The following is a 12290-nucleotide window of genomic DNA, read 5'->3' as shown; positions in this document are numbered from 1 at the left end:
GGAGGAGGGAGTAAAAATCAAGCTCCACTGTCCGAAGATCTTGAGAACACGGAAAGCCTATTTCGGATTCAAACCTGCATGTGGAAGGGAAGAATCACCTCTAGGCAAGCAGGTAGGAAACTCTGGTAAAAGCAGGTCCTCCTTTACACACTGGGTACATTTTGCAGCCAAGTAATAAAAATTAAAAAAAGGATACCTGGTCTGGGAGTTAGGAAGCGGGCGTTAAAACGAAGACCGACAAACGGCACAACTTTAGCCAACAGGTTCGTTTATGTCTGAAATTCATACCTTCCCATATTTGCTGAACAGGTTCTTCAAATCCGTAGCTCTGGTCGAAGAGGAAAGCCCGCTAACCCACAGGTTTCTGCCAGAACTACTGGCGGTGCGGGCTGGGGAAGAGAAAGAGGTTCTGTATCAGATAGGACAGCAGCCCAGGAAGTTATCTTTGGTTAGGACTCCACTCAGTTTCAGTCAAGAAAGGGAGAAGGAGGAGGAGGAGGAGTTTGTTTTTATATGTGGACTTTCTATACCACTTAAGGTAGAATCAAATTGGCTTGAACTTAAGAAAAGCCCTGCTGGATCAGACCCAGGCCCATCCAGTCCAGCAATCTGTTCACACAGAGGCCAACCAGGTGCCTCTAGGAAGCCCCCAAACAAGACGACTGCAACAGCAGCATCCTGCCTATGTTCCACAGCACCTAAGATAATAGGCATGCTCCTCTGATCCTGGAAAGAATAGGTCTGCATCAGGACTAGTATCCATTTTAACTAGTAGCCATGAATTCCCCTTTCCTCCATGAACTTGCAATCACCTTCCCTTCCCCTCCCCACAACAGACACCTTGTGAGGTAGGTGAGGCAGAGAGAGTGTGACTAGCCCAATGTCACTTAGCTGGCTTCATGAGTAGGAGTGGGGAAACAAATCCAGTTCACCAGATTAGCCTCGGCCGCTCACGTGGAGGAGTGGGGAATCAAACCCGATTCTCCAGATCAGACGCCACCGCTCCAAACCACCGCTCTTAACCACTACACCACGTTGGCTGGTCTTGGAATGAAAGCAGCCACCAAAGGCAGAAACATTTCACACTACAGCCACAGGTTGGCATTTGGGGAGGTACGTGCCGCTGAGGCCGTTTTCAACACTACACTTTGAATTAATGTGCATACTTGAGGGCATCTGGAACAACAGACAAGTTTATCACGAAGAATATTCTGTACAAGCGCGCTGTCCGTAACAGCATAGAGAAAAAAACGGGCAGCACCAACAACAGGAGATAAAAAACAAACATGCTGGTACGTAACAGCAAATGCCAGATAATAGATATCTTAGTTTTCTCAAGTGCACCAGCCAACGCTCTTCATATTCTCTGTACCGATTTATTTTGTCTGTTGCAAAAATCGTTGCATGATCTTCACAGTAAATAACGCATAAGTTTTAATTTATATTTATGTGTTACTGTATTGTATTTTCCAAATTTTATTGTTCTAAATTCTAGTTTGGTATTATTTGTTTGTATTTTATATTTGTAAATAAGAAAGAAAAACAATGCCATTATCATTCCTGAAGTCCAGAGAGGTCAATTAAAGCTGGTGGAGCAGGACAAAAAGGCTTTCTCGTGGAAGAATTCTGAGAGTTGGAAACTGTATTATGATTACCGTACATACTCGCGTATAAGCCGAGTTTTTCAGCCCAAAAAAAGGGCTGAAAAAGCCGAACTCAGCTTATACGTGGGTCAATACGGTAGAGGGGGAGGAGGGGGGAACTTACCACCGTCACCGCCGCCGGGCCCGCGCTCATTTCCTCGGCCGGCAGCAGCCTGGGGCGGCCTCCTGCAGGCCCAGGAAGGCCGCGCCGCCAGGCCCGCGCGACTGCCTCCTGCAGGCCTGGGAAGGCCGCGCCGCCGCCAGGCCCGCGCAGCTTCCTCCGGCCTGCAGAGACCTCCTGCAGGCCCGGGAAAGCCGCGCTGCCGCCGCCGGGCCCGCGCAGCTTCCTCCGGCCGGCAGCGGCCTGCAGGGCCTCCTACAGGGGCAGGAAGGCCGCACCGCCGCCGATTCGCCGCCTCTCCTGGTGAGTAGGGGGTTCAGGAGCTCTTCCCTCTCCCCCGCTTGGATGGCACTGGGGTCGGGGTGGGTCGGGAGGGACCGGGAGGCCGGCGGGAGGGCGACCTGGGGCAGGGACGAGATCATCCCTGTGCTCTAAAATGGCAGCCGCCATTTTAGAGTGCAGCATTACCGGTAAAGGGAATTTCTTATTGACCCTCAGCTTATACACGGGTCAATAAGAAATTCCCTTTTCTGGCCTCAAATTTGGGGGGGGTCGGCTTATACTCGGGTCGGCTTATACCCGAGTATATACGGTATGTGTCTTATTAAATGCTACGATATAAGTTGATAGAGTTTATAGCGCAGTTTTCGTTTTTATATTAAGATATTATGTAGTTTTCTAACTGCAAGTTACTAATAACGGTAGGGTGGGATATTATTCCCTGGTTGAAACATAATATATTACAATGAATTTTTGGCTTGACTCTATAGCAGGTATGGTAAATGAACGAATTCTAGAATAAATTATGAAATGGGCTATATTAATTTGGTTGGAGGGGGGAATATAATGATTTCGAAGAGTTGATTTTTGATATGCCGACTTCCTCTATTACTTAAGGCTGAATCAAACCGGCTTACAATCACCTTCCCTTCCCCTCCCCACAACAGACACCCTGTGAGGTCGGTGAGGCTGAGAGTGTGTGACTAGCCTAAGGTCACCCAGCTGGCTTCATGCCTAGGAGAGAGGAAACAAATCCAGATCACCAGATTAGCCTCCACCGCTCATGTGGAGGAGTGGGGAATCAAACCCGGTTCTCCAGATCAGATTCCACTGCTCAAAACTATCACTATTAACCACTACACCATGCTGTAGTATTATTGGGATCTTGCTTTTGATACACTGTTGGATATTTAGCCACACGCAAGAATATGGAGTGTCTATTGTATTGTGGGTATGTGTGTTGTTGTATGTGTGTAACGTTTGAAAAATAATTTTTTTAAAAAATTAAAGGCTTTCTCATGGCTTACCCTTCTCATCCTTCGAAGTACTTTTAGCCTCTGGAACCTCATTCGAACTAAGGACAAAAAACCGGAATGTTACTCAAATTATAAGAAAAGGGGCTGCAATAAAAAGGGCAAGTGAGGCTGCATGGGCTCTCATCAGATACCTACCAGAAAAATAAAAAGCCGCAAAACGAGAATTAAGCCTTTCAAGGGGGAAGCATCCTTACAATTAAAAATCTCAACAAGGAGGTCAAACAGAGCTAACTGCTCACATTAAGGGATGCGACCTTGGAGGGCAGAGAATTAAAACAAGCGCTTAAGGGAAAAAAATCAAGCCATCTTCTACCCCCACAAAAAAAAAAAAAAAGAAAGAAAGCAAAGTGTTCAGAGACAACTAAAGAGAGGCTCTATTTCGAATCAAACAACTGATTTTGTTACGGCCCTGGATGGGGGTTGGTTGAGACATTCGCATTTGCATTCATGAAAACGACCAACAGGGGAGGGAGGGGGGAAGAAAAAAAGACAGCATCTGGTCTAAAACGGAGAAGAAACAAACCTCATGTTCTGATCACCCCCCTCTGGGGCAGAGGCCTCTCTAGTGGCAGAGGAGGGGTCTTCCTCACCCTGAGGCTCCTCTTCCGTCTTCGCGGCCCCTTGGCTGGCCGCACTGGCCTCACTACCGGCTTCCAGACTTTGGGCTGCTGCTTTGCTACTCTCATCATCTCCTCCTCCTCCACCACCACCACTCCTGCTCTCTACCGCTACACAGTCCAAGTCCGGCCGGGCTTCCTCGTCTCCCTGCTCGCTCGTCTCCCCTGCCGCTACCACTAAGAGCTTTGCCTCCGCCTCCTCCTGCTTCCTGCCCGCAGCGTGGGCGGAGGGGCTCTCCGTATCTAAAAGGTCCTCTTCCAACAGAGCGGCGGCGGCAAGCGTGTCTTCCCCTTCTTCCTTGGCTGCCTTTTGGCCCGCCGGCGGGCTTTTCGCTTCCTGTGCCTGTTCCGCTTCGGAAGTGTCTTCTTTAAGGGGCTCAGATTTACAAGTGTCACCCAAAATGTCGAGCATTTTCTCATTTTCTATGGATTTAACAGGAATAGAATGGCACAAGGTTTAATCACCAGGGAAACACAGCAAAGACAAGTGCGGAACGGGCAATGGCTTGCCAGTCTAACGCTACACAGAGATTGGAAAACCCTTGCATACATCACATTCAAACGTCTAAGCTGACTGCAGTCTAACACGCCTAGCAGAGCACTGTCTGAAAGAAAGAAGGAAGAAAACGGCCTAAACACCTTTACACGTGACGCTCCCGGCTTGTTTTTCATTTCACTATCTTCACGTAGTGAGAGCTCAGCTTTTTTCCTTCTTCTGCAATCTAGCTTCAAAGTCCAGGATGTTTACATAGTCCTTTTGATAGTACAGCTTCCAGATTTTACTGAACTCCTTTAAGATGAAATCAGTCCAAACGTGAAAACCCGACCAGCTTCAGATGGAATGAAAATATCTTTGCAGTCCAGAAAAGCGTGATTTTCGTCGGACCTGTCTTCTGTCTTCGATGTCCCGTTTTCGTTCCCTACTCTCTGCTTGAGACTGAACTGTCCTTCTCTAGTCAAAGTTTACAGAATCAAGGTACTCGGTCACATCACAAGACCCACCACTCCGCACACAGAACTGCTCCTGTTAAGGGCAGCTCGCCTGCCAATTCGAGGAATCGAGCAAACCGCTGGTTTCTCGCCAAAGATCTGTCCTCATGCAAGAAAAGAGGGTGCTGCAGCAGATCTGGTGATATGACCACATTTCCAATCTCTGTGGCTTTTTGGGGGGGGTGCGTGTGCAAGAGAGCTGGACCGCTTAGAATACACCATAGCTATTAACGGAATAAAACCAAATATTTTGAGCAACTAAAGGGATTTTATGTGTGAAAAATACATGGGGAAGTAAAAGGACGGGGCCCGGCATGTTTCTAAGGAACAGTACCTGATTCCAGCGGAAACTCTTCCAGGTCCTATTCATTAAAAAAAAAAAAGAAGAAGAAGAAGAAAAATGTTACCCCATCTCATGACGAGAGGCCAGGAGGAAATGAAAGCTGAAGGAGCGGAAAGTGACCCCCAAGTGGGTGCGCAATTCAAAATCGATAGCTTTAATTCCATATTGGAAAGTTGGGAAGGGCATCATTATTACTTTCATTAAAAACTGGGAGCGATGTTATCATTCTGGAAAGCCGCGTTGGGAAATTTTTCCGTTGTAATGTGCTGGAACAATACTCCTAATTTAGTGAAAACAGTAATCATGCCCTTTCTGAACCTACTAAAGGAAATTAAAAACGATAATTTTGTGAGTCAGCTGCTGGCCGTTTCACCCTTGCATGGCGGATTTAATCTTATCTCCTTTTTTGAGAAAGTTACTACCTTGCTGGATCAGAGGAACGCAATAGCTAAAAAGGCAAATGCGATCTTGGGCTGCATCAACAGAAGCATAGTGTCCAGATCACTCAAAGTGATGGTATCGCTTTACTCTGCTCTGGTTAGACCTCATCTAGAGCCGCAGGGAAGCTGCCCTGGCCCCCCCAGGCCCCCATCGCCATTTTCTCCCGCCGGGAGGGGCCCTGGGCAGCCTCTCTGCAGCCGCAGAGAGACTGCCCTGGCCCCCCCAGGCCCCCACCACCATTTTCCCCCGCTGGGAGGGGCCCTGGGCAGCCTCTCTGCAGCCGCAGGGAAGCTGCCCTGGCCCCCCCAGGCCCCCGTCGCCATTTCCCCCCGCTGGGAGGGGCCCTGGGCAGCCTCTCTGCAGCCGCAGGGAAGCTGCCCTGGCCCCCCCCCAGGCCCCCGCCGCCATTTTTTCCCGCCGGGAGGGGCCCTGGGCAGCCTCTCTGCAGCCGCAGAGAGACTGCCCTGGCCCCCCCAGGCCCCCGCCGCCATTTTCCCCCGCTGGGAGGGGCCCTGGGCAGCCTCTCTGCAGCCGCAGGGAAGCTGCTCTGGCCCCCCCAGGCCCCCGTCGCCATTTCCCCCCGCTGGGAGGGGCCCTGGGCAGCCTCTCTGCAGCCGCAGGGAAGCTGCCCTGGCCCCCCCAGGCCCCCGTCGCCATTTTCCCCCGCTGGGAGGGGCCCTGGGCAGCCTCTCTGCAGTCGCAGGAAGGCTGCCCCGGCCCTCCCCGGCCCCCGCCGCATTTTCCCCGCCGGGAGGGGCCATCGGAGGCCCCTGCCCGTCGCGCCGCTACCGCCCACGCGTCTGGGTGCCTTCCTCCGGCCGGCAGCGGCCTGGAGGGGCCTCCTGCCGGCCCAGGAAGGACGCGCCGCCGCCGCTTTGCCGCCTCTCCAGGTAAGTAGTGGGTTCAGGGGCTTTTCCCCCTCCCCCCCTTGGATGGCCCTGGGGTCGGGGTGGGTCGGGAGGGCCTGGGAGGTGGCGGGAGGGCAACCTGGGGCAGGGGCCCTGCGCTCTAAAATGGCGGCCGCCGTTTTAGAGCGCAGCATTGCGGGTAAAGGAAATTTCTTATTGCCCCTCGGCTTATACGCGGGTCAATAAGAAATTCCCTTTTCTGGCCTCTAATTTGGGGGGTCGGCTTATACTCGGGTCGGCTTATACCCGAGTATATACGGTAAGCCATAGTGTGTCTTCTTGAGGAAAAATAAATATAAGACAGTGTCTTATTTTCGGGGAAACACGGTAGACGTGAGTTGTAAACCATGATGTGAAACAACAGCAAAATTGCTGATGCAGATTTAATTACTGTGCCTGCATACCCAAACATCCTTACACCTTAGAAACCAAGGGATGGTCTCTGTGCAATTTTTTAAAAAAATCTGCACAATCAGCAGTTCAGAAAAGTTAGAGGAAACCAGATTTGAACAAACATTTCTAAGTATTGGGGGGGGGCAGGGGGAGAACCCCAGAACGATAAGAGCAATGTCTGCATGTGGACATACGTGGAGGGCGGGGACAGTCCAGGTGGCATTCTGGCCAGTGACTGCAAATGACATCTAGAAGCAATAGCAGCGGTGGTGAGATATGGAGCCAGAGAGGGGAGGAAAGAAGAAGAAGAGCTGGTTTTTATATGCCGACTTTCTCTACCACTAAAGGAAGAATCAAACCAGCTTACAATCACTTCCCCTTCCCCTCCCCACAACAGACACCCTGTGAGGTAGGTGGAGCTGAGAGAGCTGTGACTAGCCCAAGGTCACCCAAGCTGGCTTCATGTGGAGGAGTGGGAAATCGAACCCGGTACACCAGATTAGCGTCTGCCGCTCAAGCAAGCAAAGAAAGAGCTGCAGAGAGAGCAGAGGGGAGAACCTGGGGCAGGAAGTGGAGCCAGACCTGGGTAGGGGGCTGCACATCCTCCTCTTGCGCACATATAGCGCGGGAAGGGGGCAACGCAGGAGCACACAAGCCCAGGGGCTACTTCAGACTGCACACTCGGGAAAGATTAACAGATGGAAGCTACATAATTTAAAAACCCGGTTTACCTTGGCACTGGCGAAATCTGAGGCTGACGGCCCCACAGCACTTCCGGGGCCTTCACCTTCCACCTGAAAGAAGCAGAAGCAGCTTTAACTGACGGCTGTCTACGAAAGCCAAGCCAGGACGAGGGATCAGAAGACAAGCAGATCCCCTGCGCCTTCTTACGACCCCCCCCCCTTATTTTGAAAGAAGCTTGAATTAAACCAGCATTTTTGCTTAACACACAGAATTGTAAAAAAAAAAAAAATCAATAAATGAAGTGGAGGGCGACGGGAGATGGAGAAGAATGACGAGGAACTTCAGCAGCGTTTCTCTGAGCCTCCAGCACACTAGCACAAAGAATAAGAACCCAGATCTGGGGGGAGGAGGTGCTGTTTTGCTTGTCTCCCGCGCACTGCTACCTCAAGGAAGCTCTCAATAGAGCACGCCCATGAAGTCGGAACAGGACACATTTTGTCCAGACTGATGTACGGTGCGATCTTATGCCTATTTACTCAGAAAAAAATCCTATTTTACTCACAGGCAAGCACATGCAGGACTGCAGCTCTGGACTAGCTTGAAATGCTCTGAAATCCCCTCTTAACTACTGATCACATTTACTTACGCAATGTAATCCACCTTGAGTCTCAATGACAAAGGCAACCTTACAGTGCAATCCTATGCAGTTTCTCCACTCTAAGCCCACTGAAATGAATGGGCTTAGACTGGAATAACTCTTAGAATTGTCCTGTAAATATAATATATAGTTACAGCTGATTAATATACAATGGTTAAGGTGGCTCTCGCATAATTCCCAACTTTTGGGGGCATCCTGATCCCAAGGAGCATAGATGAAGATGATTAAGAAGATGAAGAAGAGGATGATGAAAATGATGATGATGATGTTGAAGAAGAGGAGGAGGATGTTGAAGAAGAGGAGGCAGATGTTGAAGAAGAGGATGATGAAGAGAATAAGGAAGAGGAAGTGGAAGAGTTGGTGTTTATATGCCGACTTTCTCTACCAATTAAGGGAGAATCAAAGTAGCTTAAAATCACATTCCCTTCCCCTCCCCACAACAGACACCCTGTGAGGTAGGTGGGGCTGAGAGATCTCTAAGAGAATTGTGACTAGCCCAAGGTCACCCAGCTGGCTTCATGTGGAGGAGTGGGGAATCAAGCCTAGTTCACCAGATTAGCATCTGCCCCTCATGTGGAGGAGTGGGGAATCAAACCTGGTTCTCCAGATTAAAGCCCACCACTCCAAACCACCGCTCTTAACCACTACATGACGCTAGCTAGCATTTGCCTGCGACAAAAAAAAACCTGGCTCACCCAAGTAAAAAATGTAGCTGCTGTCCTCCAAAACATGCACGCACAAAACACATTAAAATAAAGAATATGGTGAACGAGTAGAAATGCATGTGACAAAAACAGAGAATTCAGCTATGAAAAAAACACAGATTTCTGAATTTTTGCTACTATAGACGATGTTTATGATTCATGCATTTAACCTTTTCGGGTTTTAGTCAAAAATAGCTTGACTATAGGCATTTTTTTTAAGTGTGGGTGAGGAGAATCAGTTTTTATTTTTAGGAGCCCCCCCCCCAATTATTTTTGCTATTCTGAGAAAAAAATTAATAGTTTACTGCGATCATCGATCTGATTCTGCACATTTGAGTAGAATTGCATACCAAGGCTACTGGTATTTCTCTCGGGTCTTCTTTAATGCCTGGCAACTGCGGAGGGGCCTCCAGGTCACCTGCAGGACTTCCTTCCCCAGCATTTCCTTTACTGCCAGGGAGGGAGTCAAGCCCGCTATCGGCACTGCCAGCTGCTTGACCATCTACAGCACTGCTGTTATCTATTTCAGCTTCATCTAACACACTAATTTCCATCATGTCAACCTCCTGCAAGTTATCCAAACTTGCTTCAACATCCTCCTGCAAAAAGAACAAGAAAAAAAAGCATGTATGTCAGCAGTCGGGACTCGGGATGCAGAGCCATTACTTTGCAGCTTCGAGGCTGGGCTGGCCGTACCTGCCCATCTCCAAAATCTTCCTCAAGGCCGTTGTCCTCAGTGCCCTCTTCTTCCAGCTTACGTCCTAAAAAAGGATCACTGTGGTTAGAAGTTGAAGGAAGGCGGAGCACGAGCACACAGAATTACTCTTCACGGTCTGATTCTCTATGTGTGTGTGTGTTAATTGCTGTCAAGTCGCTTCCGACTCATGGCGACCCTATGAATCAGTGTCCTCCAAAATGTCCTGTCTTTGACAGCCTTGCTCAGATCTTGCAAACTGAGGGCTGTGGCTTCCTTTATAGAGTCAATCCATCTCTTGTTGGGTCTTCCTCTTTCCCGCTGCCCTGAACGTTTCCTAGCATGGCTGTCTTTTCCTGTGACTCTTGTCTTCTCATAATGTGACCAAAATACGATAGCTTCAGTTTAGTCATTTTAGCTTCTAGGGTCAGTTCAGGCTTGATTGATCCATAACCCACTGATTTGTTTTTTTGGCAGTCCATGGTATCCGTGTCTTTAAGGTGCTACTGGACTCTTGCTCTTTTCTACTGCTACAGACAAACTAACATGGCTACCCATCGTGATCTATTCCCATGGAAGGCACCATGCTTAGACATACAGAATGGAAATCTGCATAAAAAGCGAGCTGTGGCTCACGAAAGCTCACACCCTGCCAGAAAGGTTGTTAGTCTTTAAGGTGCTACTGGACTCTGGCTCTTTTCTACACACAGCAGAGTTGTGATTTTGCAGACTATCAGCTTGCCTATGAAGACTCTAAGCAAGTGTTCACTGCTTCCACTTCTAGGGGCGTTCACATTCTAACTGGCTTAGTTTACCTGTTCAGCTCAACAAAACAAGCAAAATATAGCACTGCGTGAACGCATAAGAACGTAAGAAAGGCCCTGCTGGATCAGATCAAGGCCCATCAAGTCCAGCAGTCTGTTCACACAGTGGCCAACCAGGTGCCTCTAGGAAGCCACAAACAAGACAAGTGCAGCAGCACCATCCTGCCTGTGTTCCAGCGCACCCAAAATAACAGGCATGCTCCTCTGATACTAGAGAGAATAGGTATGCAGAATGACTAGTATCCATTCTAACTAATAGCCATGAATACCCCTCTCCTCCATGAATATGTCCACCCCTCTTAAAGCCCTCCAAGCTGGCAGCCATCACCACATCCTGGGGCAGGGAGTTCCACAATTTAACTATGCGTTGTGTGAAAATATACTTGCTTTTAATCTCTCACCCTCCAGCTTCAGCAGATGACCTCGCGTTCTAGTATCGCGTTCTAGCTCCCCATAGGACAGTTGCCCTAGTCCCCTAATCATTTTGGTTGCTCTTTTCTGCACCTTCTCAAGCTCTGTAATATCCTTTTTTAGGTGTGGTGACCAGAACTGTACACAGTATTCCAAGTGTGGTCTCACCATAGATTTGTACAAGGGCAATATGATATCAGCAGTTTTATTCTCAATTCCTCATCTAATTATGGCCACCATGGAATTTTGCCTTTTTTACAGCAGCCACACACTGGGTTGACATCTTCATTGAGCTATCCACTACCACCCCAAGATCCCTTTCTTGGTCTGTCGCTGCCAGCACAGATCCCATCAGTGTATATGTGAAGTTGGGATTTTTTGCCCCAAAAAGTGATATGCATCACTTTACACTTACTCACATTGAATCTCATTTGCCATTTTAATGCCCTTTCTTCCAGTATGCAGAGATCCTTCTGGAGCTCTTCACAGTCCGATTTTGTTTTAACCACCCTAAATAATTTGGTGTCATCTGCAAACTTGGCTACTTCACTGTTTAACGCAGATGGAGTTCTCTGTATTCCTTTGCATACCTTTGCTATTTCTTTTGGGAGTCTTCTTGTTGGTCGTTTCAGACACCACTGGAATCTCATCGGGATCTCCCCCTTCCTCCTCAACAGCCTATAAGACAGACAAAAACAACCATTTACTGACAGAGGGCCACTGTGTTTAGTGCAGAAGAGCCTAAAGAAAAATTAACCCCCAATCATCACCTACAGCAGGTTTGTGGAACACACAGGATCTTATTGTTCCAAACTGGCCCGTGCACCCCATTCACATACCACTTTTAAGAAGAGGGTTGGTTTTTATATCCCAATTTTATCTGTCTTTAAGGAGTCTCAAACCTTAGAGTTCCGCGAGGCCTGAAAGACAGAGCTTTTCCTCCAGGCCTACAGTTGAGGGCAGCCACGGATATCATCTTCTGCTGGCCTACCTATTCCCCCCCTCATTTTTATGTTACTCTTGTTATTGGGAGGGGGCAACCTACTGCTTATTCCAGGCACTAACTATAGGCTAAAGTAGGCGCCATGTGGAGTTTTAAGGTTTGTAATTGGGTTTTATTGTTTAATTTTAGAATTATTAATTTTGTTGCTGATGTTTTGATGTGTTGGATGATCTTACCCGCCCTGAGCCTGGTATCTGCCAGGGAGGGCTGGTTATAAGTTGAAAAAATAAATATTCGCCTTCTCTTCCTCTCCCCACAACAGACACTTTCTGAGTTAGGTGGGGCTGAGAGTTCAGAGAGAACTGTGACTGGCCCAAAGTCACCCAGCAGGCTTCATACGGAGGAGTGGGGAATCAAACCTGGTTCTCCAGATTAGAGTTCACCGCTCTTAACCACTACACCACACTTGCTCTTGGCAAAAGGGCTGATGTACCATGTGGTTTCTGGAGATCTGAAGGCCGGGGATGATACTAGTCTGTATTTTGAAATATGTACCAAATCAAGAAATAAGCTTAACATTCTCTCTACTGTGAGTAGACA

General features: G+C 48.6%; 1 protein-coding gene across 1 annotated transcript in view; it reads right to left on the bottom strand.

The window, feature by feature from the left end:
* Positions 1 to 12290, bottom strand: part of LOC130473943 (scaffold attachment factor B2-like) — a 41493-nt gene that overhangs the window by 27009 nt on the left and 2194 nt on the right. Inside the window, exons 2-9 of the mRNA XM_056845591.1 lie at positions 11338 to 11425; positions 9515 to 9579; positions 9169 to 9417; positions 7504 to 7566; positions 5022 to 5049; positions 3604 to 4120; positions 3072 to 3118; positions 289 to 389 (exon numbers count right to left, since the gene is read on the bottom strand). Of these exons, the coding sequence (XP_056701569.1) occupies positions 289 to 389; positions 3072 to 3118; positions 3604 to 4120; positions 5022 to 5049; positions 7504 to 7566; positions 9169 to 9417; positions 9515 to 9579; positions 11338 to 11425 (1158 nt within the window). The remainder of the gene's footprint in view (positions 1 to 288; positions 390 to 3071; positions 3119 to 3603; positions 4121 to 5021; positions 5050 to 7503; positions 7567 to 9168; positions 9418 to 9514; positions 9580 to 11337; positions 11426 to 12290) is intronic.

The sequence above is a fragment of the Euleptes europaea genome, chromosome 2, assembly GCF_029931775.1.
Source record: "Euleptes europaea isolate rEulEur1 chromosome 2, rEulEur1.hap1, whole genome shotgun sequence".
In the NCBI taxonomy this organism is placed as follows: domain Eukaryota; kingdom Metazoa; phylum Chordata; class Lepidosauria; order Squamata; family Sphaerodactylidae; genus Euleptes; species Euleptes europaea.
The sequence above is the reverse complement of the archived record's forward strand: the minus strand, read 5'-3'. Positions and strand labels throughout refer to the sequence as shown.